Source organism: Scyliorhinus torazame, chromosome 3 (genome assembly GCF_047496885.1).
Source record: "Scyliorhinus torazame isolate Kashiwa2021f chromosome 3, sScyTor2.1, whole genome shotgun sequence".
In the NCBI taxonomy this organism is placed as follows: domain Eukaryota; kingdom Metazoa; phylum Chordata; class Chondrichthyes; order Carcharhiniformes; family Scyliorhinidae; genus Scyliorhinus; species Scyliorhinus torazame.
The window spans coordinates 373779054-373805491 of record NC_092709.1 but is presented as its reverse complement, the minus strand read 5'-3'; the positions used below and the strand labels follow the sequence as shown (position 1 = coordinate 373805491).

General features: G+C 45.6%; 1 protein-coding gene across 1 annotated transcript in view; it reads left to right on the top strand.

Moving 5' to 3' along the window:
- LOC140409453 (disintegrin and metalloproteinase domain-containing protein 12-like) overlaps positions 1-26438 on the top strand; it is a 170637-nt gene that overhangs the window by 41933 nt on the left and 102266 nt on the right. The window contains exons 4-5 of the mRNA XM_072497885.1: positions 12316-12458; positions 19811-19988. Coding sequence (XP_072353986.1) covers positions 12316-12458; positions 19811-19988 — 321 coding nt within the window. The remainder of the gene's footprint in view (positions 1-12315; positions 12459-19810; positions 19989-26438) is intronic.

Sequence of the window (26438 nt, the reverse complement as noted above, 5' to 3'; positions counted from 1 at the left end):
AATATATTTAGGTCCCTTGTCCAAATCATTAATATATGTGAACAGTTGGGGTCCTAGCAAAGGTCCCTGCGGTAGCCCACAAGTCACTGCCTGCGGTCATGGGAGGGTCCCCTTAAGAAAGGTTTCTGTCTTATCACATGGCTTCAGTGATGTCATTGTGTGGGTGGAGCTGGGCTGTGGCTTTGTCAGCTGATTTTGGTTTTGCTTTCACATGTGGCTGCTGTGGACTCAGACAGAGAACAGATGTGTTTTTGCCTGTCTGGATTGGATTGGATTGGATTTGTTTATTGTCAACGTGTACCAAGGTACAATGAAACTATTTTCCTGAAAGCAGCTCAAAAAGATCATTAAGTACATGAAAAGAAAGTAAAATAAAAATAAAATACATAATAAGGCTCTCTCTACTTTCATTTTAAATATCTGTTCCAGTAAAAAAAACATTGATTGTAGCTACCTGCTTTGGTAACTTAAAAGATATAGTTTGCTTTGCGGACGGGTTTAAACCTTCTGGTGAGACAGGGTCAGAATCTCAGGAAAAGCCAGACTTATTCAAATGAGAATGCAGAGTGCTGGGTCACGCCCTTGAAAAAGGTTTTTTGGTTTGTGGGATTTTGTTTTTGAATTGGAACAGTTAAGGGGAATTCATTAAGTGTTATACATAGATTCCAGTAGCTGCGGGGTATCTTTATGTTTGTAATTGAAAGTTCTTAGAATAAAGCTTATGTTGATTAAAGTGTTCATCCCAGCCAAATTCAACAGAAAATGTCAGTCAGGTGAACTCTATAATACACTTTGGAGTTTTTAAACCCTGGCCCATCACTCTGACAATCAGAAAAATACACTTTTATTCCAAATTTCTGCATCCTGTCTGCGAACCAAGTTTTTATCTATCTCAAGACACTACCCGTAATCCCATGCGCTTTAACTTTACACACTAATCTGCTCTGCGAGACCTTGTCGGAAGCCTTCTGAAAGTCTAAATAAAGTACATCCACCAGTTCTCCCTGGTCAAGTCTACTAGTTACATCTTTACAGAATTCTAGTAGATTTGTCAAACATGGTTTTCCATTCATACATCCATGCTGACTTTGTCTGATCACACCACTGCTTTCCAAATGCTGTGCTCTGAAATCCTTGATAATGAACTCCAGCAACTTCCCCACTACTGACGTTAGGCTCACTGGTCTATAGTTCCCTGTTTTTTCTTTATCTTCCTTTTTGAATCGTGGGGGTTACATTCACTACTTTCCAATGTGTAGAAAGTACTCCAAATATTTTGGAAAATGACCACCAATAGATCTGTTATTTCTGGACCACTTCCTTAAGTACTGGAGATATTTGGTGATGGATATTTGTCCATCTTCAATCCCATTAATTCCCCCAAAACTATTTCTCTACTAATACTAATTTCCTTCAGCTCCTCGTGAAAACTGGTGTTTCTCAGAATGTCCAGTGCATTATTTCTGTCTTCCTTTGTGAAGACAGCAGCAAAGTACGAATTTAGTTCCTCAGCCATTTCTTTGTTTCCTGTTCTGAGTTCCCCCGTTTCTGACTGTAAGGAGCGTACATTAGTTTTTTATTAATTCTTTTCTCTTTACTATCTGCAGAAACATTACATCAGTTTTTATGTTCCCCGCCAGTTTACTTTCAAATTGTATTTTCCCCTTCTTAATCAATACCTTTGCTGAATTTTTCTAATGTTATAATAATCTTTATTACTGTCACAAGTAGGCTTACATTAACACTGCAATTAAGTTATTGTGAAAAGCCCCTAGTCGCCATGTTCCGGCGCCTGTTCAGGTACACAGAGGGAGAATTCAGAATGCCCAATTCACCTAACAAGCATGTATTTCGGGACTTGTGGGAGGAAACCGGAGCACCCGGAGGAAACCCACGCAGACACGGGGAGAACGTGCAGACTCCCCACAGAGAGTGACCAAAGCCGGAATCGAACCTGGGACCCTGGTGCTGTGAGGCAATTGTGCGAACCACTGTGCTACCATCATAAGGTCTCTTGCTTTTTCTTGCTGAAGGCTACTGTCTGCCAGGGAGTTAAAGTCCCTAATCCCTACCCAATATTCAGGAATACACATCTATCAGAGTATGGAAGGAGGGCGACCTAACTAAGTACATGCCAGTAAAAATATTTTGTATGAGTGTTGCAGTTCCTTTTTATTCGGGTTATGCAGTGTTTTCAGAACATAATTTTCATGAAAATGTCACTTTAAGAAATGTTTGTCAGTGATGTCAGAGTGTGGGTGGAGCTGAGCTCTGGCTCTGCTTTTTAATTTCGCTTTGAGGAAAAGCTTGGGTGTGTCTGTGTTTTTTGGTTTTGTTTTAGTTTTGGAGCTGCAGCCAGACAGAGCAGGTGTAATCTCGTTCTCTCTGCCATGTAAAGACTATCTCTAGATCATTTGGTGAATTCAGAGTAATAACTGCTCTCAGTAGAGAATGTAAACCTGATGTGCTTCGATAAAGAGGGTTTTATCTTATGGATGTTAAAAGGAAAGTTGAGAGTGTTGTATTCTTTGGGGTTGTATTTGAATTGATGGTTGCTAAGATGTTCAGTGTATGTTTTAAAAAGGCTAACTGAGTTCATAGAATAAACATTGTTTTGCCTGCAAAAAATTACTTTTTGATTTCTGCTGTACCACACCTGTAGAGTGGGCCTTGTGCTCCCCATACTACAACCGAGTAAAAGTCGTGGGTCAGGTGATCTCCATGATATACTTTGGAGTTATCTAAACTCTGGCCCATAACAAATTGGGGGCTCGAGGTGGATAGAAGTTGGGTTGGGTTTGTGAACTTAAAGACAGTGAGGGGGGAGCATATTGTGGTAGCTTGTCAGGTGTGGTATTTCAGTTTACGTGGGGAGTGTGTTGTGGACAATGGCTCTTTCAGAGGCTCAGATGTTTTGGGGTGTAGATGGTCACACGCAGTACCTTACGGGCAGAGACTAAAAACAGACTGTTAGATTTGGCAAAAACATTGCAGTTAACATTACCTGTCAAGGTACGAAAAGGTGAGGTCCTTACAGCGGTAGTTGAGTATTTCAAATTGCCTGAGATACAGTCTACGTATTAGAAATGGAAAAACTTCAGTTACAAATCAAGCAACTTGAACATGAAAAAGAATTAAAGCAGCTTGAATACGAAATGAGAGAAAAGGAAAGAATAGCCCGAGCAAAACAAAAAAGAGAGAGAAAAGGAAATACAGATCAGGGAAAAAGAAAAAGAGAACGACGGTAGAGAGGAAAAAGAAAAAGAGAGAGAAAGAGATAGAGAGGACAAAGAAAAGGAGAGAGAAGAAAGGAGAAAAGAAAGAATGGCCCGAGCAGAACAAAAAGAAAGAGACAGGGAAATACAGATCAGGGAAAAAGAAAGAGAGAGAGAGGACAGGGAAAGAGAGAGAGAGAGAGAGTTTGAGCTTCGGAAAATGACCATGAAATTTGACAGTCAGTTAAGATTGGCGGGTGGAAAAAAAGTACAGTTGGAGAATAGTGATGAGGATGAAGCGAAAGAGCTTCAGTGTCGAAGGCTTGTTCGGGATCTATTTAAATATGTCCAAGCAGTGCCAAGGTTTGATGAGAAGGAAGTAGAAGCCTTTTTTTATTTCATTTGAGAAAGTAGCTCAATAAATGAAATAGCCACAGGGAATTACTGATTCAAACAAAGTTGGTAGGTAGGGCTAGTGTGTTTGCATCACTATCAGAGGAGGTATCTGGGACGTATGAGGAGGAGAAAAAAATCCATCTTAGGTGCATTTAACTAGTGCCTGAAGCCCACAGATAAAGGTTTAGAAATTTAAGGAAAGAACCTGGTCAAACATACATGGAGTTTGAAAGGCTCAAACAGAGTAATTTTGATAGGTGGATACGGGCTTTGAAAATAGACCAAACGTATGAAGCTCTCAGAGAAATTATACTTTTGGAGGAGTTTAAAAATTCAATTCCTGATGTAGTGACAACACATGTGGAAGGACAGAGGGTTCAAACTGCGAGATTAGCAGCGGAAATGGCAGATCATTATGAATTAGTTCATAAATCAAAGTTTGGCTGACAACATCAGTTTCAGGCTGTGAGGGATAGAAACTGGGGACATGAGAAATACTCAAGGGGTAAAGGTAAAGGTGATCTGATGGGAGATAATAAGGAGAGTGTACCTCAGATTAAAAAAGAAATCCAGGAGGGTGGAAGAGACATGAAAAGTTTCAAATGTTTTCACTGTAATAAACTAGGCCATGTAACGTCACAGTGTTGGTGGTTGAAGAAAAGCACTGGGAAGGCTGATGTGGTAAAACAGGATAAGATAGTGGGGTTTGTTAGATTGGTAAAGGAAAGCCCAAGTGAAGCGAAGGAGGTAAAAAGATTGGACAGTCTGATCAAGAGGTGATTGATAAGAAGGTGTTAGATCTCTTTAAAGAATTTACTTGTGTGGGTAAAGTTTACTCATGTGTATCAGGAGGAGCAGGTAAAGAAGTCACAATTTTAAGAGATACGGGAGCTAGTCAATCTTTAATGGTAAGAGATGAGGAGTTATCTAGTTTGGGAGGAATATTGCCACAGAAGGTGGTAATATGTGGAATTCAGGGTGAGAAGAGTTGTGTTCCATTATATAAGGTAAGGTTGGAAAGTCCAGTGAAGAGTGGTGAAGTGGTAATAGGAGTAATAGGGAAACTATCTTGTCCAGGAATACAGTTTATCTTGGGTAATGATATAGCTGGATCGCAGGCGGAAGTGATTCCTACTGTGGGCGATAAGCCAGTGGAAAATCAGACAACTGAAGTGTTGAAGGACGAATATCCTCTGATTTTTCCGGATTGTGTAGTAACAAGATCGCAAAGTCACAGGTTAAGACAAGAGGAGAAATCAGAGATTGAAGATAAAGGTGAAGTGCCATTATCAGAAACGATTTTTGATCAGACGGTTGGAAAAGAACAGGCGGAGGATGAGGGGGATATTTTTAGTTCAGGAAAATTGACGGAGTTACAACAGAAAGATGTAGAAATAAACCGGATATATCAGAAAGCATACACAGAAGAGGAATCTGAGTGTAAACCAGAGTGTTGTTACCGTAAAAATGATGTCTTGATGAGAAAATGGAGACCTTTTAAACTAGTTTGGCAGTGGGATGGGAACCAGAGCTATGGATCAGAGGACAGAGTAGCCGTTGAACGGGCAGAAATAGTATGCAGCAAGTCTGTGAGGAAGGATAGACAGTTGATAGGGCAAAGTTGCACTCGGTGGAATGGGTTAAAGTGTGTCTGTTTCAATGCAAGGAGTGTCAGGAATAAGGGAGATGAACTTAGAGCATGGATCAGTACTTGGAACTACGATGTTGTGGCCATTACGGAGACATGGATTTCACAGGGGCAGGAATTGTTAGATGTTCTGGGGTGTAGATGTTTTCAGAAGAATAGGGAGGGAGGTAAAAGAGGAGGGGGAGTGGCACTGTTAATTAGGGTGTGCACCACAGCTGCAGAAAAAGAGGTAATTGAGGAGGGTTTGTCTGCTGAGTCAGTATGGGTGGAAGTCAGAAACAAGAAAGGAGCAGTCACTTCATTGGGAGTTTTCTCTTGATCCCCCCAATAGCAGCAGAGAGATAGAGGAACAGATTGGGCGGCAGATCTTGGAAAAGTGCAGAAGTAACAGAGTTGTTGTCATGGGTGACTTTAACTTCCCTAATATTGACTGGAACCTCCTTAGTGCAAATGGTTCGGATGGAGCAGATTTTGTCAGGTGTGTACAGGAAGGATTCCTGACTCAATATGTAGATAGGCCATCTAGGGGGGAGGCCATATTGGACTTGGTGCTCGGCCAACAAACCAGGCCAGGTGTCAGATGTCTCGGTGGGAGAGCATTTCGGTGACAGTGACCACGACTCCTTGACCTTAACCATAGTCATGGAGAGGGATCGGAACAGACAGTGTGGGAAGGTATTTAATTGGGGGAGGGGAAATTATACTGCTATTAGACAGGAGCTGAGGAGCATAAAGTGGGAACAATTGTTCTTGGGGAAATACACAACAGTAATGTGGGGGTTGCTTAAGGAGCACTTGCTGCGAGTGCTAGATAGTTTTGTCCCACTGAGACGAGGAAGGAATGGTAAGTTGAAGGAGCCTTGGATGACAAGAGAAGTGGAACTTCTAGTCAAGAGGAAGAAGGAAGCTTACGTACGGTTGAGGAAGCAAGGATCTGGCACGGCTCTAGAGGGTTACAAGGTAGCCAGGAATGACCTCAGAAATGGACTGAGGAGAGCTAGACGGGGGGGCATGAAAAAGCCCTGGGGGGAAGGATTAGGGGAAACCCCAAGGCGTTCTACACTTATGTGAGAAATAAGAGGATGATCAGAGTGAGAGTAGGGTCGATCAGGGATAGTGGAGGGAACCTGTGCCTAGAGTCTGAGGAGATGGAGGAGGCCCTAAATGAATACTTTGCTTCAGAATTCACTAGAGAGAGGGACCTTGTTGCCCATGAGAACAGTGTGAACCAGGTTAATAGACTCGAACAGGTTGATATTAAGAAGGAGGATGTGCTGTAAATTTTGAAAAGCATCAGGAGAGATAAGTCCCCTGGGCCTTACAGGATATACCCAAGGTTTCTACGGGAAGCGAGGGAGGAGATTGCTGTGCCGTTGGCGATGATCTTTGTGTCCTCACTCTCCACTGGAGTAGTACCGGATGATTGGAGGGAGGCGAATGTTGTTCCCCTGTTCAAGAAAGGGAATAGGGAAATCCCTGGGAATTACAGACCCATGAGTCTGACGTCTGTGGTGAGCAAAATATTGGAAAGGATTCTGAGAGATAGGGGGCGGTATTCTCATCCCCCCCACGCCGGGTGGGAGAATCGCGAGGCACCGCGCGAGTCACGGCACGCCGCCTCGACCACCGTATGCGATTCTCCCCCCCCCCCGAAAACAGAGCCGCGGGAATCGCGCCGGGCCTCTGGCCCGGATGCGGCGAGCGGCCGGTGAAAAAAATGACAGTCCCGCCGGCGCCGTTCACTCCTGGGCGCTGCCGGCGGGAACTGTGCGGGAATGCTGGGGGTGCGACCTGTGGGGCGGGAGGGGGGCTCCTTCACTGGGGGGGGGCTCCGATGGGCTCCGGCCCGCGATCAGGACCCACTGATCGACGGGCCGGCCTTTCCCCCACCCCCCGGGCCTACCTCCTTCCGCGGCCGGCCCCAGATCCCCAGCACCATGTTGGTGAGGGGCCGGCACGCGTAAGGTTCCCTGTGCATGTGCAGGATGGTGCGGTCCAACTAACTGCGCATGCGTGGGAATGAGCTCCCCAACTGCGCATGCGTGGGAATGAGCTCCCCAAATGCGCATGCGCGGGTTGGCGCGGCGCCAAGGAGGCTGGAGCGGCGCGGCGTGAGCTGGCCCCCTATGAGGACCTGAATAGGTCGTGCCCGGGTCCTGTTCTCGCCATCATGAAACGCGACGGCATTCACAACGACGCGGGCACTTAGTCCCGGGAGTGGAGAATCCCGCCCACGATTTATGCTTATTTGAAAAACATAGTTTGATTAAAGATAGTGAGCATGGCTTTGTGAGGGGCAGGTCATGCCTCACAAGCCTCACTGAATTCTTTGAGGATGTGATGAGACACATTGATGAAGGTCGGGCAGTGGATGTGGTGTATATGGATTTCAGTAAGGCATTTGATAAGGTTCCCCAAGATAGGCTCATTCAGAAAGTTAGGGGGCATGGGATACAGGGAAATTTGGCTGTCTGGATACAGAATTGGCTGGCCGAAAGAAGACAGCGAGTGGTAGTGGATGGAAAGTATTCCTCCTGGAGGTCGGTGACCAGTGGTGTCCCGCAAGGATCTGTTCTGGGACCTCTGCTCTTTGTGGTTTTTATAATTCACTTGGATGAGGAAATGGAAGGGTGGGTTAGTAAGTTTGCCGATGACACGAAGGTTGGTGGAGTTGTAGATAGTGTTGAGGGTTGTTGCAGGTTACAACAGGACATTGACAGAATGCAGAGCTGGGCTGAGAAGTGGCAGATGGAGTTCAACCTTGATAAATGTGAAATGATTCATTTTGGAAGGTCGAATTTGATTGCTGAATACAGGGTTAAAGGCAGGATTCTTCGAAGTGTGGAGGAACAGAGGGATCTTGGGGTCCACGTACATAGATCCCTCAAAGTTGCCACCGAGGCTGATAGGGTTGTTCAGAAGGCGTATGGTGTGTTGGCTTTCATTAACAGGGGGATTGAGTTTAAGAGCCGTGAGGTTTGCTGCAGCTTTATAAAACTCTAGTTAGACCACACTTGGAATATTGTGTCCAGTTCTGGTCGCCTCATTATAGGAAGGATGTGGATGCTTTGGAGAGGGTGCAGAGGAGATTTACCAGGATGCTGCCTGGACTGGAGGGCATGTCTTCTGAAGAAAGGTTGAGGGAGCTAGGGCTTTTCTCACTGGAGCGGAGAAGGCAGAGAGGTGACTTGATAGAGGTGTACAAGGTGATGAGAGGCATGGATAGAGTGGATAGCCAGAGACTTTTCCCCAGGGTGGAAATGGCTGTCACGAGGGGACATAATTTTAAGGTGATTGGAGGAAGGTATCGGGGAGATGTCAGAGGGGGTTCTTTACACAGAGAGTGGTGGGTGTGTGCAATCACTGCCAGCAGAGGTGGTGGAGTCAGAGTCATTCGGGACATTTAAGCGACTCTTGGACAGGCACATGGACAGCAGTAAATTGAAGGGGTGTCGGTTAGGTTGATCTTAGATCAGGATAAATGGTCGGCATAACATCGTGGGCCGAAGGGCCTGCACTGTGCTGTACGGTACGGTTCTATGTTTTCATATGCAGCTGGATGAAAAGAGGGCAGAAGTTCATCAAGTAGTATTGTCGGTAGTGTACAGAAAGGACGTGTTACGAGTAGCACATGAGGTGCCAGTGGGAGGTCATTTGGGAATAAGGAAAACTCAAGCTAAAATCCAAAAACATTTTTATTGGCCTGGACTACATACAGATGCAGTTAAATTTTGTCGGTCATGTCACACATGTCAAGTGATAGGGAAACCTCAAGCAGTGATAAAACCAGCGCCCTTAATATCCATTCCAGTATTTGAGGAACCTTTTACAAGAGTCCTAATCGATTGTGTAGGACCGCTTCCTAAAACGAAAAGTGGGAATCAATATCTTTTGACTGTAATGGATGTGTCTACTAGGTTTCCAGAGGCCATTGCAGTATGTAATATTACAGCTAAAAGGATTGTGGAGGAGTTACTTAAATTCTTTACTAGATATGGACTACCCACAGAAATACAATCGAATCAAGGATCAAATTTTACCTCAAAGTTGGTCAAAGAAGTTATGGATAGCTTAGGAATAAAACAATTTAAATCAACTGCGTACCATCCTGAATCGCAGGGAGTGATAAAAAGGTGGCATCAGACATTGAAGACAATGTTGAGGGCTTATTGTCAAGATTATCCAGAGGATTGGGATAATGGAATTCCATTCGGACGGTTTTCAATTAGGGATGCATCTAATGAGTCAACCAAATTCAGTCCTTTGGAACTAATATTTGGTCATGAGGTAAGAGGACCAGTTAAATTGATTGAGGAAACATTGGTGGGTGAGAAATCGGAAATTACATTATTGGATTACATGTAAAATTTTGGGGAACGATTAAATAGAGCAGGTGAATTGGCTAGACAACATTTGAAAGTTGTACAACATGTGATGAAGTGGGTAGCGGACAAGAAATCCAAAGTTAATAGTTTTGCCAGTGGAGATTAAGTTTTCGTATTTTTACCAGTGGTAGGTGAACCTTAAAAAGCCAGATAGAAGGAAAACTCACCGAGTGTGTCATGTGAATATGCTTAAAAGGTACTTTGAAGGGGAAGGAGAGCAAAAGGAGGAGGTTTTAGTGATTCTAACTCAAAGTGATGAACCAAACCCAGATGACTGCAGCATGGTAGCATTGTGGTTAGCACAATTGTTTCACAGCTCCAGGGTCCCAGGTTCGATTCCCGGCTTGGGTCACTGTCTGTGCGGAGTCTGCACATCCTCCCCGTGTGTGCGTGGGTTTCCTCCGGGTGCTCCGGTTTCCTTCCACAGTCCAAAGATGTGCAGGTTAGGTGGATTGGCCATGCTAAATTGCCCTTAGTGTTATTGGGTTATGGGGATAGGGTGGAGGTGTGGACCTTGGGTAGGGTGCTCTTTCCAAGAGCCAGTGCAGACTCGATGGGCCAAATGGCCTCCTTCTGCACTGAAAATTCTATGATTCTATGTCTTTGAATTTGACATTCCTCAAATTAAATTGGAAAATGAGGATGTTCTTAAAAATTGGGATGAATTGTTGAGTTACCTTCCAGAGGAAAAATGAACTGACCTGAAAGAGTTATTGATATCACATGGGAAAGTTTGTGGAGATAAGTTGGGAAGTACTAAAATGGCTATACATGATGTAGATGTGGGAAATGCTGTTCCAATCAAACAACATCCAGATTGCGTTAACCCTTTAAAATTAGCACAGGTTAACAAAGAGATTGAAAGTATGTTTAAAAATGACATAATTGAAGTGGGTTGCAGCCAATGGAGCTCACCCATAGTGTTGGTACCTAAACCAGACGGTACCCAACAGTTGCATGTGGACTATAGAAAGGTGAATGCAGTTACAAGAACGGACTCTTATCCCATCCCACGTTTGGAGGATTGCATTAAGAAGATGGAACAATCCGTTTTCATTTCCAAACTGGATTATTTATAGGTTACCTTTATCCGAAAGGGCGAAGGAAGTTTCAGCTATTGTGACTCCAGATGATATATACCAATTCAAAGTTACGCCATGAAAAACGCCCCAGCCACATTTCAACGGTTAACTAATAAAGTTGTTTCAGGATTACCCAATTGTGCGGAATACATCGGTAATTTTCAGCCAGACATGGAAAGAACATTTAAAACATCTGATGGAGTTATTCGATCGTGGGTTTGGTGGTAAACCTAGCCAAAAGTGAATTTGGAAAAGTCCAAGTCACTTTCCTGGGCCATACAATCGGACAGGGTCGACTGGTCCCACGGGATGTGAAAACAAAGGTTATCGAGGAGTTTCCAATTCCCTCAACACGAAGGGACATAATGCGCTTTCTTGGCACAAATGGATTCTCCCGGAAATTTGTGCCAAATTTTAGTGGTGTGGTTGCTCCATTGACGGACTTGCTGAAGAAAGGTCGGAAATTTCAGTGGACAGCGGAGTTTCAACACGCATTTGACAGCCTGAAAGCTGAGACACACAATCCTCCTGTGTTGGAGAATTACAAGGGACACTGTGATCAGATTGAACTAACGTATCTGACCTTAAAGAGAAAGGCCGAGGCGTAGGGAAATGGATGGATTGTGCCTTCTTGTCCAAAGAGACTATCAATCGAGAAGGATTCCAGTTGGAGAAAGAAGAACTAAAATGGACTATGTTATTATAAATGTTTGCGAGTTTTGTTAAAAAAAAACGTATATTCATTGAAAGTGAAAAATGTGAAAAATGAAACCATTTTGAAGTTGATGGGTTTTTTTTTCTTTGGGGAAGGTGTCATGGGAATGTTTGTCTGCTCAAATGGCTGCAGTCATGTCTGAGTGTGGCTGGAGCTGAGCTCTGGCTTTGCTTTTTAATTTCGCTTTGGGGAAAGCTTGGGTGTGTCTGTGTTTTTTTAAGTTTAGTTTTAGTTTTGGAGCTGAAGCCAGTCAAAGAAGATGTAATCTCGATCTCTCTGCTGCCCAAAGACTATCTCTGGATTATTTGGTCAATTCAGAGTGATAACTGCTCTCAGTAGAGAATTTAAACCTGATGTGCTTCTGTAAAGAGTGTTTTTATCTTATGGATGTTAAAAGGAAAGTTTAAGGATTACTTCATGTTGTATTCTTTGGGGGTGGTATTTGAACTGATGGTTGCTAAGATGTTCACTGTATGTTTCAAAAAGCTCAACTGAGTTCATAGAATAAACATTGTTTTGCTTTAAGAAGGGCTGGTTTAGCACAGGGCTAAAGAGCTGGCTTTTAAAGCAGACCAAGGCAGGCCAGCAGCATGGTTCAATTCCCGTACCAGCCTCCCTGTACAGGCGCCGGAATGTGGCGACTAGGGGCTTTACACAGTAACTTAATTTGTGGCCGACTTGTGACAATGAGCGATTTTCATTTCAAAATTACTTTTAAATTTCTGCTGTCCCACACCTGTAGAGTGGGCCGTGTTCTCCCCATACCACAATCTAGTAAAAGTGGTGGGTCAGGTGATCTCCATGATGCACTTTGGAGTTCTCTAAACCCTGGGCCATAACATAATCACAGAAACCTCTTTCTGTTCTCTCTTAGGACACCAAGACGAGCTTTTTGCCTGTTTCCGTGACCATCACCCACGAGTTGGGTCACAACTTGGGGATGGCACATGATTCGCCAGCCCGGAATTGTATCTGTGAAGATTTGTCTGGAGGCTGCATTATGGAATCATTTCAACGGTGAGAATGATATTCAAGCACTCTGACTGATGTTGGTGGATGTCATCGCCACTACAATGTCGAACACTAAGAGTGAACCCTTCCTTTCCAACACAGAGGGTGGGATGATTTATATTCTCAAAGGAACATATTCTGTGGTGACGTGTAATTTAGTTGGCGTGTTATGTTATGATTACATATTGCTGGTTAAGCAACAAATCATTGGAGGAGACTTGACAAACATCTCCAACCTCACGAATATGAAACACTCCACACTATTGCCAAAGAAAATGCAGAAACAAGAAGCGAAAGGGTCTGCGTTTCGCAGAGATGACAGAAATATTTTTTCAATAGTAGGTTAAACATAAAAACAAGATTGAAGTATTGACAAATGTCCTGAACCAAAGTGTTGGAGTGCGTGATCCTCACAGAATGCACAAGGTGGCCATTCAGCCCACCCTGCTAGCATCAACTCTCCAAATGAGCATTATGTCTGAGTTCCATTCTCCTGCATTTTCCCCTGCGCATTGGTTCTATGTAAATAAACATCTAATGCCGTCTCGAATACCTTGATTGAGCCTGCTCCCATGCAGTGCATTCCAGAATCTCTGGCTGAAGAAATTCAACTCTACTCAGTTTTAAAAGACCGTTCCATTAGTCTGAGGCTATGCCCTCAGGTTCTAGTTTTTCCTACAAGTGGAAACATCCTCTCCATGTCCACTCTATCCAGGCCTTGCAGTATCCTGTAAGTTTCAATAAGATCCCCTCTCATCCTTCTAAACTCCGAGTACAGACCCAGAGTCCTCAACCGTTCCTCATACAACAAGCTCTTCATTCCAGGGATCATTCTTGTGAACCTCCTCTGGACCCTTTCCAAGGCCAGCACATCCTTCCTTCGATACGGGGCCCAAAACTGCTCACAATACTCCAAATGGGGTCTGACCAGAGCCTTATACAGCCTCAGAAGGGCAGCACGGTAGCACAGTGGATAGCATTGTGGCTTCACAGCGCCAGGGTCCCAGGTTCAATTCCTCGCTGGGTCACTGTCTGTGCGGAGTCTGCACATCCTCCCCGTGTGTGCGTGGGTTTCCTCCGGGTGCTCCGGTTTCCTCCCACAGTCCAAAGACGTGCAGGTTAGGTGGATTGGCCATGATAAATTGCCCTTAGTGTCCAAAAAGGTTAGGAGGGATTATTGGGTTACGGGGACAGGGTGGAAGTGAGGGCTTAAGTGGGTCGGTGCAGACTCGATGGGCTGAATGGCCTCCTTCTGCACTGTATGTTCTATGCTATGTTAAGTACATCCCTGGTCTTGTATTCTAGCCGTCTCAACATGAATGCTAACATTGCATTTGCCTTCCTAACTGCCGACTGAACCTTAAAAGAATCTTGAACTCGGATTACTAAGTCCCTTTGTGCTTCTGATTACCTAAGCATATCCCCATTTCGAAAATAGTCTGTGGCTCCATTATTCAGACCAAAGTGCATAACCTCACACTTTTCCACATTGTATTCCATCTGCCACTTCATTGCCCGCTCTCCTAGCCTGTCCAAGTCCTTCTGCAGCCCCCTTGCTTCCTCAATACTACCTGTCCCTCTACAGATTTGTGTATCATCTGCAAACTTAGCAGCAGTGCCTTCAGTTCCTTCTTCCAGATCATTAATGTATATTGTGAAAAGTTGTGGTCCCAACACAGACCCCTGAGGCACACCACTAGTCACCGGCTGCCATCCTGAAAAAGACCCCTTTATCCCCACTCTCTGCCTTCTGCCAGTCAGCCAATCCTCTATCCATGACAGAATCTTATCCTAAACACCATGAGCTCGAAACTTATTTAACAGTCTCCTATGCGGCACCTTGTCAATGGCCTCTGGAAATCTAAACAAATCACATCCACTGGTTCTCCTTTGTCTAGCTTCCTTGTTACCTCCTCAAAGAACTCTAACAGCTTTGTCAGACGTGACCTCCCTTTGACGAAGCCGCGCTGACTCAGTCCTATTTTACCATGCATTTCCAAGTACTCCGCGATCTCATCTTTAATAACCGACTCTAAAATCTTACCAATGACCGAAGTCAGGTTAACAGGCCTATAATTTACCGTCTTCTGCCTCCCTCCCTTCTTAAACAGGGGTGTTACATGAGCCACCTTCCAATCCTCTGGGAACCTTCCTGCCTCCAGTAATTCCTGAAAGATCATCATTAATGCCTCCACAATTTCCTCCGCTATCTCTTTTAGGATCCCGGGGTGTAGTCCATCGGGTCCAGGAGATGTATCCACCTTCAGATCTTTCAGTTTCCCCAGAACCTCCTTCATGATGGTCACTGCACTCACTCTGCCCATCTGCTATCTTCCACCATCAATGCGTTGCTGGCTGCTGCAACATTGCAGATTTTGGATTCAACTACGACTCCTCAACACCCCCCGCCCCCCCCCCCCCCCCCCCCCCCCCCCCCCGCTGCAAGCTGCTATTTGAACTGACCCAGGCACATCTCTCAATCCAGTGTGCTATGTGGCAGGGTCCCGTGGTGTCGTTTTAATGGATTTGGCTAGCAGCCAATCGTCTCCTCCGCAACTCTGGGCCATTTCTTACTTTCGACTGTCATTGGTGGGCCCCTTCAGAAGGGAAGGCAGAATTAATTTTAGCTCTTAGTTCTGATTAACAAGCTGCAAACTTTCTACAGCGAGTTCTGCGAAAATCTAGGAAACAGCAGATTCTCTCGGCTGTGGCAGGCTCGCAGGCTTTAGTTTGTTTTTTGGGGTCAGAGCAGGGGAAGCTTTGAAGTTCTCTCATCATGAAGGGGGTGGATCACCCTCAAAACTCCCAGTGAGAGACCCTGTTTTCTCCTCAGCGAGTTGGTGGGCATTCTCTGTGAGACTGAGAGTCCAGCTGGTGGAGGACTGTAGAATTGAAGGTAGCTTCCCATGGTTATTAGTGATGGTCACCTTCCCTTACAGCCTGAGAATTCTCTCTGAAGGCAGATATTAAAAGATATGAATCAGCCGATGATTTTTCAACACTTTATGTCCATTGAAGCTCATGGCCATAAAGACCACAAACTCAGCAGTGAATATTCTCATCTCTCAGTTTTCACATGTCCTCTGTTTTAATGCCTGCTGTTTTTGAACCTTTCCTACCCACCCACCGTGAGTCTGTCTTTGTGTCTATGACTGGCTGGTGGGTGGGAATAGGTTTGGGGAATAGTCAGGTGAGTAGAACAGTCTTCTATTATTACAATGACATGTTTATCAATTCACTTATTATAAAAAACAGGTTTGAAATGTTTTACTTTCAAATCTGGTGTCTGTAAACCACTGGAGAAGTGACCACCATTAACCACGGGGAGGTGACCACCATCAATAACCATGGGGAGGTGACCACCATTAATAACCATGGGGAGGTGACCACCATTAACCACGGGGAGGTGACCACCATTAACCACGGGGAGGTGACCACCATTAACCACGGGGCGGTGACCACCATTAACCACGGGGAGGTGACCACCATTAACCACGGGGAGGTGACCACCATTAACCACGGGGAGGTGACCACCATTAACCACGGGGAGGTGACCACCATTAACCACGGGGAGGTGACCACCATTAACCACGGGGAGGTGACCACCATTAACCACGGGGAGGTGACCACCATTAACCACGGGGAGGTGACCACCATCAATAACCATGGGGAGTTCACCATCACTAATAACCATGGGGAGGTGACCATCACTAATAACCATGGGGAGTTCACCATCACTAATAACCACGGGGAGGTGACCACCATTAACCACGGGGTGGTGACCACCATCAATAACCATGGGGAGTTCACCATCACTAATAACCATGGGGAGGTGACCACCATTAACCACGGGGTGGTGACCACCATCAATAACCATGGGGAGTTCACCATCACTAATAACCATGGGGAGTTCACCATCACTAATAACCACGGGGAGGTGACCACCATTAACCACGGGGAGGTGACCACCATTAACCACGGGGAGGTGACCACCATCAATAACCATGGGGAGTTCACCATCACTAATAACCATGGGGAGTTCACCATCACTAATAACCATGGGGAGGTGACCACCATCAATAACCATGGGGCGGTGACCATCACTAATAACCATGGGGCGGTGACCATCACTAATAACCATGGGGAGGTGACCACCATCAATAACCATGGGGCGGTGACCATCACTAATAACCATGGGGCGGTGACCATCACTAATAACCATGGGGCGGTGACCATCACTAATAACCATGGGGCGGTGACCATCACTAATAACCATGGGGCGGTGACCATCACTAATAACCATGGGGAGGTGACCACCATCAATAACCATGGGGCGGTGACCACCATTAACCACGGGGAGGTGACCACCATTAACCACGGGGAGGTGACCACCATTAACCACGGGGAGGTGACCACCATTAAACACGGGGAGGTGACCACCATTAACCACGGGGAGGTGACCACCATTAACCACGGGGAGGTGACCACCATTAACCACGGGGAGGTGACCACCATCAATAACCATGGGGAGTTCACCATCACTAATAACCATGGGGAGGTGACCACCATTAATAACCATGGGGCGGTGACCATCACTAATAACCATGGGAGGTGACCATCACTAATAACCATGGGAGGTGACCATCACTAATAACCATGGGGAGTTCACCATCACTAATAACCATGGGAGGTGACCATCACTAATAACCATGGGGAGTTCACCATCACTAATAACCATGGGGAGGTGACCACCATTAATAACCATGGGGAGGTGACCACCATTAATAACCATGGGAGGTGACCACCATTAACCACGGGGAGGTGACCACCATTAACCACGGGGAGGTGACCACCATCAATAACCATGGGGAGTTCACCATCACTAATAACCATGGGGAGGTGACCACCATTAATAACCATGGGGCGGTGACCATCACTAATAACCATGGGAGGTGACCATCACTAATAACCATGGGGAGTTCACCATCACTAATAACCATGGGGAGGTGACCACCATTAATAACCATGGGGAGGTGACCACCATTAATAACCATGGGAGGTGACCACCATTAATAACCACGGGGAGGTGACCATCACTAATATCCATGGGGAGGTGACCATCACTAATAACCATGGGGAGGTGACCATCACTAATAACCATGGGGAGGTGACCACCATTAATAACCATGGGGCGGTGACCATCACTAATAACCATGGGGAGGTGACCATCACTAATAACCATGGGGAGTTCACCATCACTAATAACCATGGGGAGGTGACCATCACTAATAACCATGGGGAGGTGACCATCACTAATATCCATTGGGCGGTGACCATCACTAATAACCATGGGGAGGTGACCATCACTAATAACCATTGGGCGGTGACCATCACTAATAACAATGGGGCGATGACCATCACTAATAACTATGGGGAGGAATGTGGCGGTGACCATCACTAATATCCATTGGGCGGTGACCATCACTAATAACCATGGGGAGTTCACCATCACTAATAACCATGGGGAGGTGACCATCACTAATAACCATGGGGAGTTCACCATCACTAATAACCATGGGGAAGTGACCACCACTAATAACAATGTGGCGGTGACCATCACTAATAACCATGGGGAGGTGACCATCACTAATAACCATGGGGAGGTGACCATCACTAATAACCATGGGGTGGTGACCATCACTAATAACCATGGGGAGGTGACCATCACTAATAACCATGGGGAGGTGACCATCACTAATAACCATGGGGTGGTGACCATCACTAATAACTATGGGGAGGAATGTGGCGGTGACCATCACTAATATCCATTGGGCGGTGACCATCACTAATATCCATGGGGAGGTGACCATCGCTAACAACCATGGGGAAGTGACCATCACTAATAACCATGGGGTGGTGACCATCACTAATAACCATGTGGAGGTGACCATCACTAATAACCATGGGGCGGTGACCATCACTAATAACCATGGGATGGTGACCACAAGTAATAACCATGGGGAGGTTATCATCACTAATATCCATGGGGAGGTGACCATCGCTAACAACCATGGGGTGGTGACCATCTCTAATAACCATGGGGAGGTGACCATCACTAACAACCATGGGGAGGTGACCATCTCTAATAACCATGGGGAGGTGACCATCAGTTATAACCATGGGGAGGTGACCATCACTAATAACCATGGGGAGGTGACCATCACTAATAACCATGGGGAGGTGACCATCAGTTATAACCATGGGGAGGTGACCATCAGTTATAACCATGGGGAGGTGACCATCAGTTATAACCATGGGGAGGTGACCATCTCTAATAACCATGGCTGTGAGGGACCATCAGTTATAACCATGGCTGTGAGGGACCATTGGGAGGTTGACGCGATTGCTCTTTGTTTGTCGTTGGGATTTCAGCAGGTTACTGGCCTGTATAAAGACCATAACATCCTGTGCCAGTGAAGGAATGGTGATCTAGTTCCAGGTCAGGATGGTGTTATGAGCCAGTGTTTACAAACCTCCAAAGTATATCATGGAGTTCACCTGACCTACAACTGTTTATTGATTTTGGTTACGATGCGCACACGGGACTGCCTTTCATCTGTTATTCAACACAGGCCTCAAGCACTTTGAATTAAAAACAAACTTTATTCTACAAATTCAGTTGACATTTCTATAAACACGCACAGTAAACATTTTTATCAACTACCAACATAAATACCCCACACAGCTACAGTACTGTTTTTATAACCCTTAATTATTTTCCCCCTTTAACTGTTCCAATTCAATAACAAGTCCCAGAAACCAGAAACCCCTTTTCAAAGGAGTGGCCCAGCCCCCAGCACTCAGACCTGGTCTGGATGCTCTTGTCGCCTTTTCAACAACAGCAGGTTTGAATTCCTTACAGAAAGCAATTATTTCTTATCAAGTAATCTGGAAACAGCTTGAAAACTTAAGGTAGAGATACACTCCAAGATACTCGTCTGTCTGAATACAGCAGCCAGAAATGAAAATGAAAGGAAACGAGCCATCAAAAGAAGCCCAAATCAAAATGAAAGTAAATGCCCAGTTCCACAGCCCAGCTCCACCCACAAAATGAAATCATTGAAGCCATGTGATAAGACAAAACATTTCTTGAAGGGTCACTCCCATGATAATGGGGTGTATCTGTGAGTGGAATGTGCAGGTTGTGAGTACCTGCTGCTCCCGGTTCTGGGTTTTGGAGCTCCTGTAAGGAGGTTTAGGAGTTACCATTACCACGTGTGTGACGAACATGTTACCTTTTCCGTGTTGTGTTTTTGACCTCACTCTCCTTTGGCCCTCTCCTATGTTCTTTGTTTCAGTTACCCATTGCCGACAAATTTCAGCAGCTGTAGCGTCGCTGACTTTATGAGAAGCTTGAGCATTGGCAGAGGCAGCTGTCTCTACAATCTGCCAAATCTCGACAATCTGGTTGCTGGCCCCAAGTGTGGCAACCTGTACGTGGAGAAAGGCGAGGAATGTGACTGCGGCAAACCTGCGGTAAGGAGGAGACAGAACGGTGATGATGTGGAAGGGTTCCTTGTGGTAACCTGTAGCTGATAGCAGTATCGCTCAAGTCTGAATCTTGTGGCCAATCAGAAACTTGCCTGTTTATTTCTTATCGCACAGAGGCTACATTTAAATGTAGGATTGTTCTGAATTCAATTTATATCCAAATTTGCAGCATTTATTCAGTTTGAACAGAGGAAGAAATGTTGGATGGAACTTTGATGCCGTAATTAAAGGGCAGCACAGTAGCACAGTGGTTAGCACTGTGGCTTCACAGCGCCAGGGTCCCAGGTTCGATTCCCCACTGGGTCACTGACTGTTCGGAGTCTGCAAGTTCTCCCCATATCTGCGTTGGTTTTCTCCAGGTGCTCCGGTTTACTCCCACAGTCCAAAGACGGGCAGGTTAGGTGGATTGTCCATGACAAATTGCCCTTAGTGACCAAAAAGGTTAGGAGGGTTTATTTGGTTACGGGGATAGGGTGGAAGTTGGATTGGATTTGTTTATTGTCACGTGTACAGTGAAAAGTATTTTTCTGCGAGCAGCTCAACAAATCATTAAGAACATGGGAAGAAAAGGGAAGAAAATAATAGGGCAACACAACATATACAATGTAACTACATAAGCACTGGCATCGGATGAAGCATACAGGGTGTAGTGTTAATGAGGTCAGTCCAGAAGAGGGTCATTTAGGAGTCTGGTGACAGCGGGGAAGAAGCTGTTTTTGAGTCTGTTCGTGCGTGTTCTCAGACTTCTGTATCTCCTGCCCGATGGAAGAAGTTGGAAGAGTGAGTAAGCCGGGTGGGAGGGATCTTTGATTATGCTGCCCGCTTTCCCCAGGCAGCGGGAGGTGTAGATGGAGTCAATGGATGGGAGGCAGGTTCGTGTGATGGACTGGGCGGTGTTCACGACTCTCTGATGTATCTTGTGGTCCTGGGCCGAGCAGTTGCCATACCAGGCTGTGATGCAGCCCGATAGGATGCTTTCTATGGTGCATCTGTAAAAGTTGGTAAGGAAGTGAGGGCTTAAGTGGGTCGGTGCAGACTCGATGGACCGAATGGCCTCCTTCTCCGCTGTATGTTCTAAGTAATAAGAACATAAGAACTAGGAGCAGGAGTAGGCCATCTGGCCCCTCGAGCCTGCTCCAACATTCAATGTGATCATGGCTGATCTTTTGTGGACTCAGCTCCACTTTCCGGCCCGAACACCATAACCCTTAATCCCTTTATTCTTCAAAAAACTATCTATCTTTATCTTAAAAACATTTAATGAAGGAGCCTCAACTGCTTCACTGGGCAAGGAATTCCATAGATTCACAACCCTTTGGGTGAAGAAGTTCCTCCTAAACTCAGTCCTAAATCTACTTCCCCTTATTTTGAGGCTATGCCCCCTAGTTCTGCTTTCACCCGCCAGTGGAAACAACCTGCCCGCATCTATCCAATCTATTCCCTTCATAATCTTATATGTTTCTATAAGATCCCCCCTCATCCTTCTAAATTCCAACGAGTACAGTCCCAGTCTACTCAACCTCTCCTCGTAATCCAACCCCCTCAGCTCTGGGATTAACCTAGTGAATCTCCTCTGCACACCCTCCAGTGCCAGTATGTCCTTTCTCAAGTAAGGAGACCAAAACTGAACACAATACTCCAGGTGTGGCCTCACTAACACCTTATACAATTGCAGCAGAACCTCCCTAGTCTTAAACTCCATCCCTCTAGCAATGAAGGACAAAATTCCATTTGCCTTCTTAATCACCTGTTGCACCTGAAAACCAACTTTTTGCGACTCATGCACAAGCACACCCAGGTCTCTCTGCACAGCAGCATGTTTTAATATTTTATCATTTAAATAATAATCCCTTTTGCTGTTATTCCTACCAAAATGGATAACCTCACATTTGTCAACATTGTATTCCATCTGCCAGACCCTAGCCCATTCACTTAGCCTATCCAAATCCCTCTGCAGACTTCCAGTATCCTCTGCACTTTTTGCTTTACCACTTATCTTAGTGTCGTCTGCAAACTTTAACACATTGCCCTTGGTCCCCAACTCCAAATCATCTATGTAAATTGTGAACAGTTGTGGGCCCAACACTGATCCCTGAGGGACACCACTGGCTACTGATTGCCAACCAGAGAAACACCCATTAATCCCCACTCTTTGCTTTCTATTAATTAACCAATGTTTTTCAAATAATCCAGAGATCCGGTGGAATAATCTGTGGATCCAGGTTTGAATCTAACCGTGGCGGATGGTGAAATTTAAACTCAATAAAAATCTGAAATGGAAGGTCTAATGATGAACATGAAACTATTGTCGATTGTTGTAAAAACCCATCTGGTTCATTAATGTCCTTTAGGGAAGGAAATCTGCCGTCCTTACCTGGCCTGGCCTACATGTGACTCCAGTGGTTGATTCTTAAACGCCCCCTGAAATGGCCAAACAGTCTACTCAAAGGGCAATGAGATATGGGTAATAAATGCTGGCCGGCCATGCCCAGATCCCAGAAATCAATCATAACAAATATATATTGAGGCCCCAATATGAATGTGAAGTGAGTGGGGAATTTGGATACATGAAACACAGAATGCAATCTAGCAGATAAAATTCCCCAATTTAAACTTGATCAATGTAGCATATTTTTTCTTTTGGCTTCTGGGTTTTCATGTACACCTGCACAAGTGAGTTCAAATCCACTAACGGACCAATGTAAATATGGAATTTTAAAGACTGAGGACATGTTTGACGTGGAGATTGAAGACCCCCGCCAGCAACCAGGCTGAGATGAAACAGGAGCAGAAGTTGGCCATTCTGCCCCTCCAGTCTGCCTACCACTCAGTAAGATCACAGCTGATACGTTTGTGCTGGGTTGCACTTTCTCCATCTACCCCCAATATCACAGAAGCACAGTGCAGAAGAGCCCCTTCGGCCCATTGAGTCTGTCTGCCCAGTCCAATTTACCACCACTTGACCCAACTTGGCGGGGAATGGTATGAGGTGGCAAGTGCCCATCCAGGTACCGTTTAAAGAATGTGAGACAAGTTCAAGATGAGGGGCAGGTTAGGGGGTATTTGAGGAAAAGTTATTTTACCCAGAGTGTGGCGACGGTCTGGAACGCACTGCCTGGGAGGGGGGTAGAGGCTGATTGCCTCACATCCTTTACAAAGTACCCAGATGAGCACTTGGCGCGTCACAACATTCAAGGCTATGGACTAAGTGCTGGCAAATGGGATTCGGTGGCCAGGTCAGGGGTTTTTCTTGCCTTGTGCTGTGTTATTCTGTGATTCTGTGAACCCAACTCTGCCATCTTCCCAGGCAGTGCATATCCTTTGATTTCATTGCCGGACAAGAATCTATCTATCCACTGTCACGCCACCTTGGGCAGTCAATTCCAGCCCCACGTGCCTCAGTGTCACAACAGAAGTGATGCATCCAATCATTCTTTAAAATGTCCCAAAATCGTTCGCCCTTGGCTGCCCAATAATTACAGTCTCCAGGTTAGTCAGTGAAACACAATTATTGCATATTTAGAACCAGAACGAATATGAAACATACAGCAAACACAGCTGCTTAATGTCGAGTTAATACCTGACTCTGCTTCAACTGCCCCACCCTCTACCCCCACACACAAGACAGACAAACACAGAAATGAAATGAAAATCGCTTATTGTCACAAGTAGGCTTCAAATGAAGTTACTGTCAAAAGCCCCTAGTCGCCACATTCCGGCGGCTGTTCAGGGAGGCTGGTACGGGAATTGAATTGTGCTGCTGGCCTGCTTTCAAAGCCAGTGATTTAGCCAGTTGGAAAAGGGGGGAAAATAATGAAGATTAAGGTGAATATATGAGAATCCTTCCTTCAGATAATGAGTCCTTTAGTGCACTTCCTTCCCCGAATGTAGTATCTGGAATATAATGTGCATTGCTCTTCTCCGCCGTTTAGCAGTCTATTTTTCCAGGAGACCCCTCTGGCTTCGCATTTGGCTGTTGTTCCTGAGATTCTGGTCGCCGCTTCACAACACTTGCTTTACTGCAGAGAGAGAGTTAGCAGATTTGTCGTGGATTTAGGTTATTCCGGAACTGATAATACTCTATTACCAACCTATGCCCTATTACCAACCTATGCCCTAGGTTAACCTATCAAAAGAAGGAAACCAGTTTTCCTGCTAAGACTCAGAATAGATCTCACGAAGGGCGAATGTGTTTCTAAGCAGCTAAACAAGGTCTCAGTTACTTTTTATGGGGAGAGTTTAGATTCGTCACTCGCCCTTCGTGAAGTTATACAAAACCATACTTACAACCTGAGGTTTTGTTCGACGAGACAAGCTTCCAAGAACAGAATTGACTCACGTCCTATACGGGGGTCCGAATAAGAGAGTGCTTCTGCTAAAATGCCCTCTCCTTATATACATAAAAGTTGCTTGTCGGTTCAGGAAGGCATTCGTTACCTTGGCATTTATTGCTGGTCAATAACCTATAGCCAAATGGCTAATTGGATGTACTATCACTGATAGATCTTTTAATAGTTGTAGGGTAATTGTCAGGTGTCCAAAGATATATTGACAAGGGGGCACGTTTGGTGCCTGTCTTTTTTCATGTGTTGTCACGTTCTCCAGATATCAGAACAGACTTTTTGTGAAGGTGTTATCTGAAGTGTCCAAAGGTATAGTTTGAGAAGGATTTGTGTATCTGTTTATCTGTTCTCATATTTTGAATACTTCTAGGTATAGGGAGTTTGTCTCAGAGAATTTATTGGTCTGTCAAGGAAGAGCTTTTAATTGTTTATTAAAACCATCTCTCCGGCCAGCCATCTGCTTTGGATAGAGTCCTGACTGTCAAAGCAAATCTTCTTCACTCAGCTCATGGAAGCCTTCCAAACGGGGCAGCCTGAAGGCTTTCCTCAAGAAATCCAACATCGACCTCAACGCCTGGGAGACGCTGGCTCACAAGTGACCTACTTGGAGGAACCTCCTGGTTGAAGGGACACAATTCTTTGAGGACACCCGATGGTAAGAGGAGGCCCAGTAAAGGAGTCTGCGAAAGAAATACCGGCGCTCCCTAGTCCAGGGGCCAATTCCGCCTCCTGGAAACACCTGCTTGGCGTGTGGTCAAAGATATGGCCCGAGGTGCCAGGATCGGCCGTCGCCGAAGATCCCAGCGAACCCAGAGAAGGAATTCTCTGCAAATGTGCAGAGACAAAGTCAAGACATCAGAGGGAGCTCATGAACCTGGAAATAACCAATCCACCCCACCCTTCAAGAACTACCTGCTTCACATGTGGTTGTCTGAAGAATGTGGATTAGTCTTAGCAATCACTTCAGAACTTATTAGACAGAAGTGGAACAAGGCAGACTTGATCCTCAGGGTCGGCCAGAATAGGGCTCCTGCTCCTTTTGGAGGGGGTTGCTGCTTTGCTGGAATTTATTTCAATATTGAGTTCCTGCCATCTCCCAAACCATCCTTTTGTGAAGTTCATGCTCCCATTGAAATGTGTCGAGTTGTGTCCTTTGACACTCTATTTCACACACCTTCCACAATCAATGACTCCTTGATCTTGGAACATTGCTCCCTCGACACTGCCCAATGTAACACTGGGCAGGTACAGCGCAGGTTAGATAAAGAGGAGGATTCTTTATGCTGCCTCATCAGGTAGTCCCAGCTACAGAACTGGCTCCACCCAGAGTAAAGCTGCCTGCGCACAGTCCCAGCTCACACTCCCAGAGCAAGTACAACATGGGTTAGATACAGAGTAAAGCTGCCTGCGCACTGTCCCAGCTCACACTCCCAGAGCAAGTACAACATGGGTTAGACACAGAGTAAAGCTGCCTGCGCACTGTCCCAGCTCACACTCCCAGAGCAAGTACAACATGGGTTAGATACAGAGTAAAGCTGCCTGCGCACTGCCCCATCACACACTCCCAGAGCAAGTACAACATGGGTTAGACACAGAGTAAAGCTGCCTGCGCACTGCCCCATCACACACTCCCAGAGCAAGTACAACATGGGTTAGATACAGAGTAAAGCTGCCTGCGCACTGCCCCATCACACACCCCCAGAGCAAGTACAACATGGGTTAGACACAGAGTAAAGCTGCCTGCGCACTGTCCCAGCTCACACTCCCAGAGCAAGTACAACATGGGTTAGATACAGAGTAAAGCTGCCTGCGCACTGTCCCAGCTCACACTCCCAGAGCAAGTACAACATGGGTTAGACACAGAGTAAAGCTGCCTGCGCACTGTCCCAGCTCACACCCCCAGAGCAAGTACAACATGGGTTAGACACAGAGTAAAGCTGCCTGCGCACTGTCCCAGCTCACACTCCCAGAGCAAGTACAACATGGGTTAGACACAGAGTAAAGCTGCCTGCGCACTGTCCCAGCTCACACCCCCAGAGCAAGTACAACATGGGTTAGACACAGAGTAAAGCTGCCTGCGCACTGTCCCAGC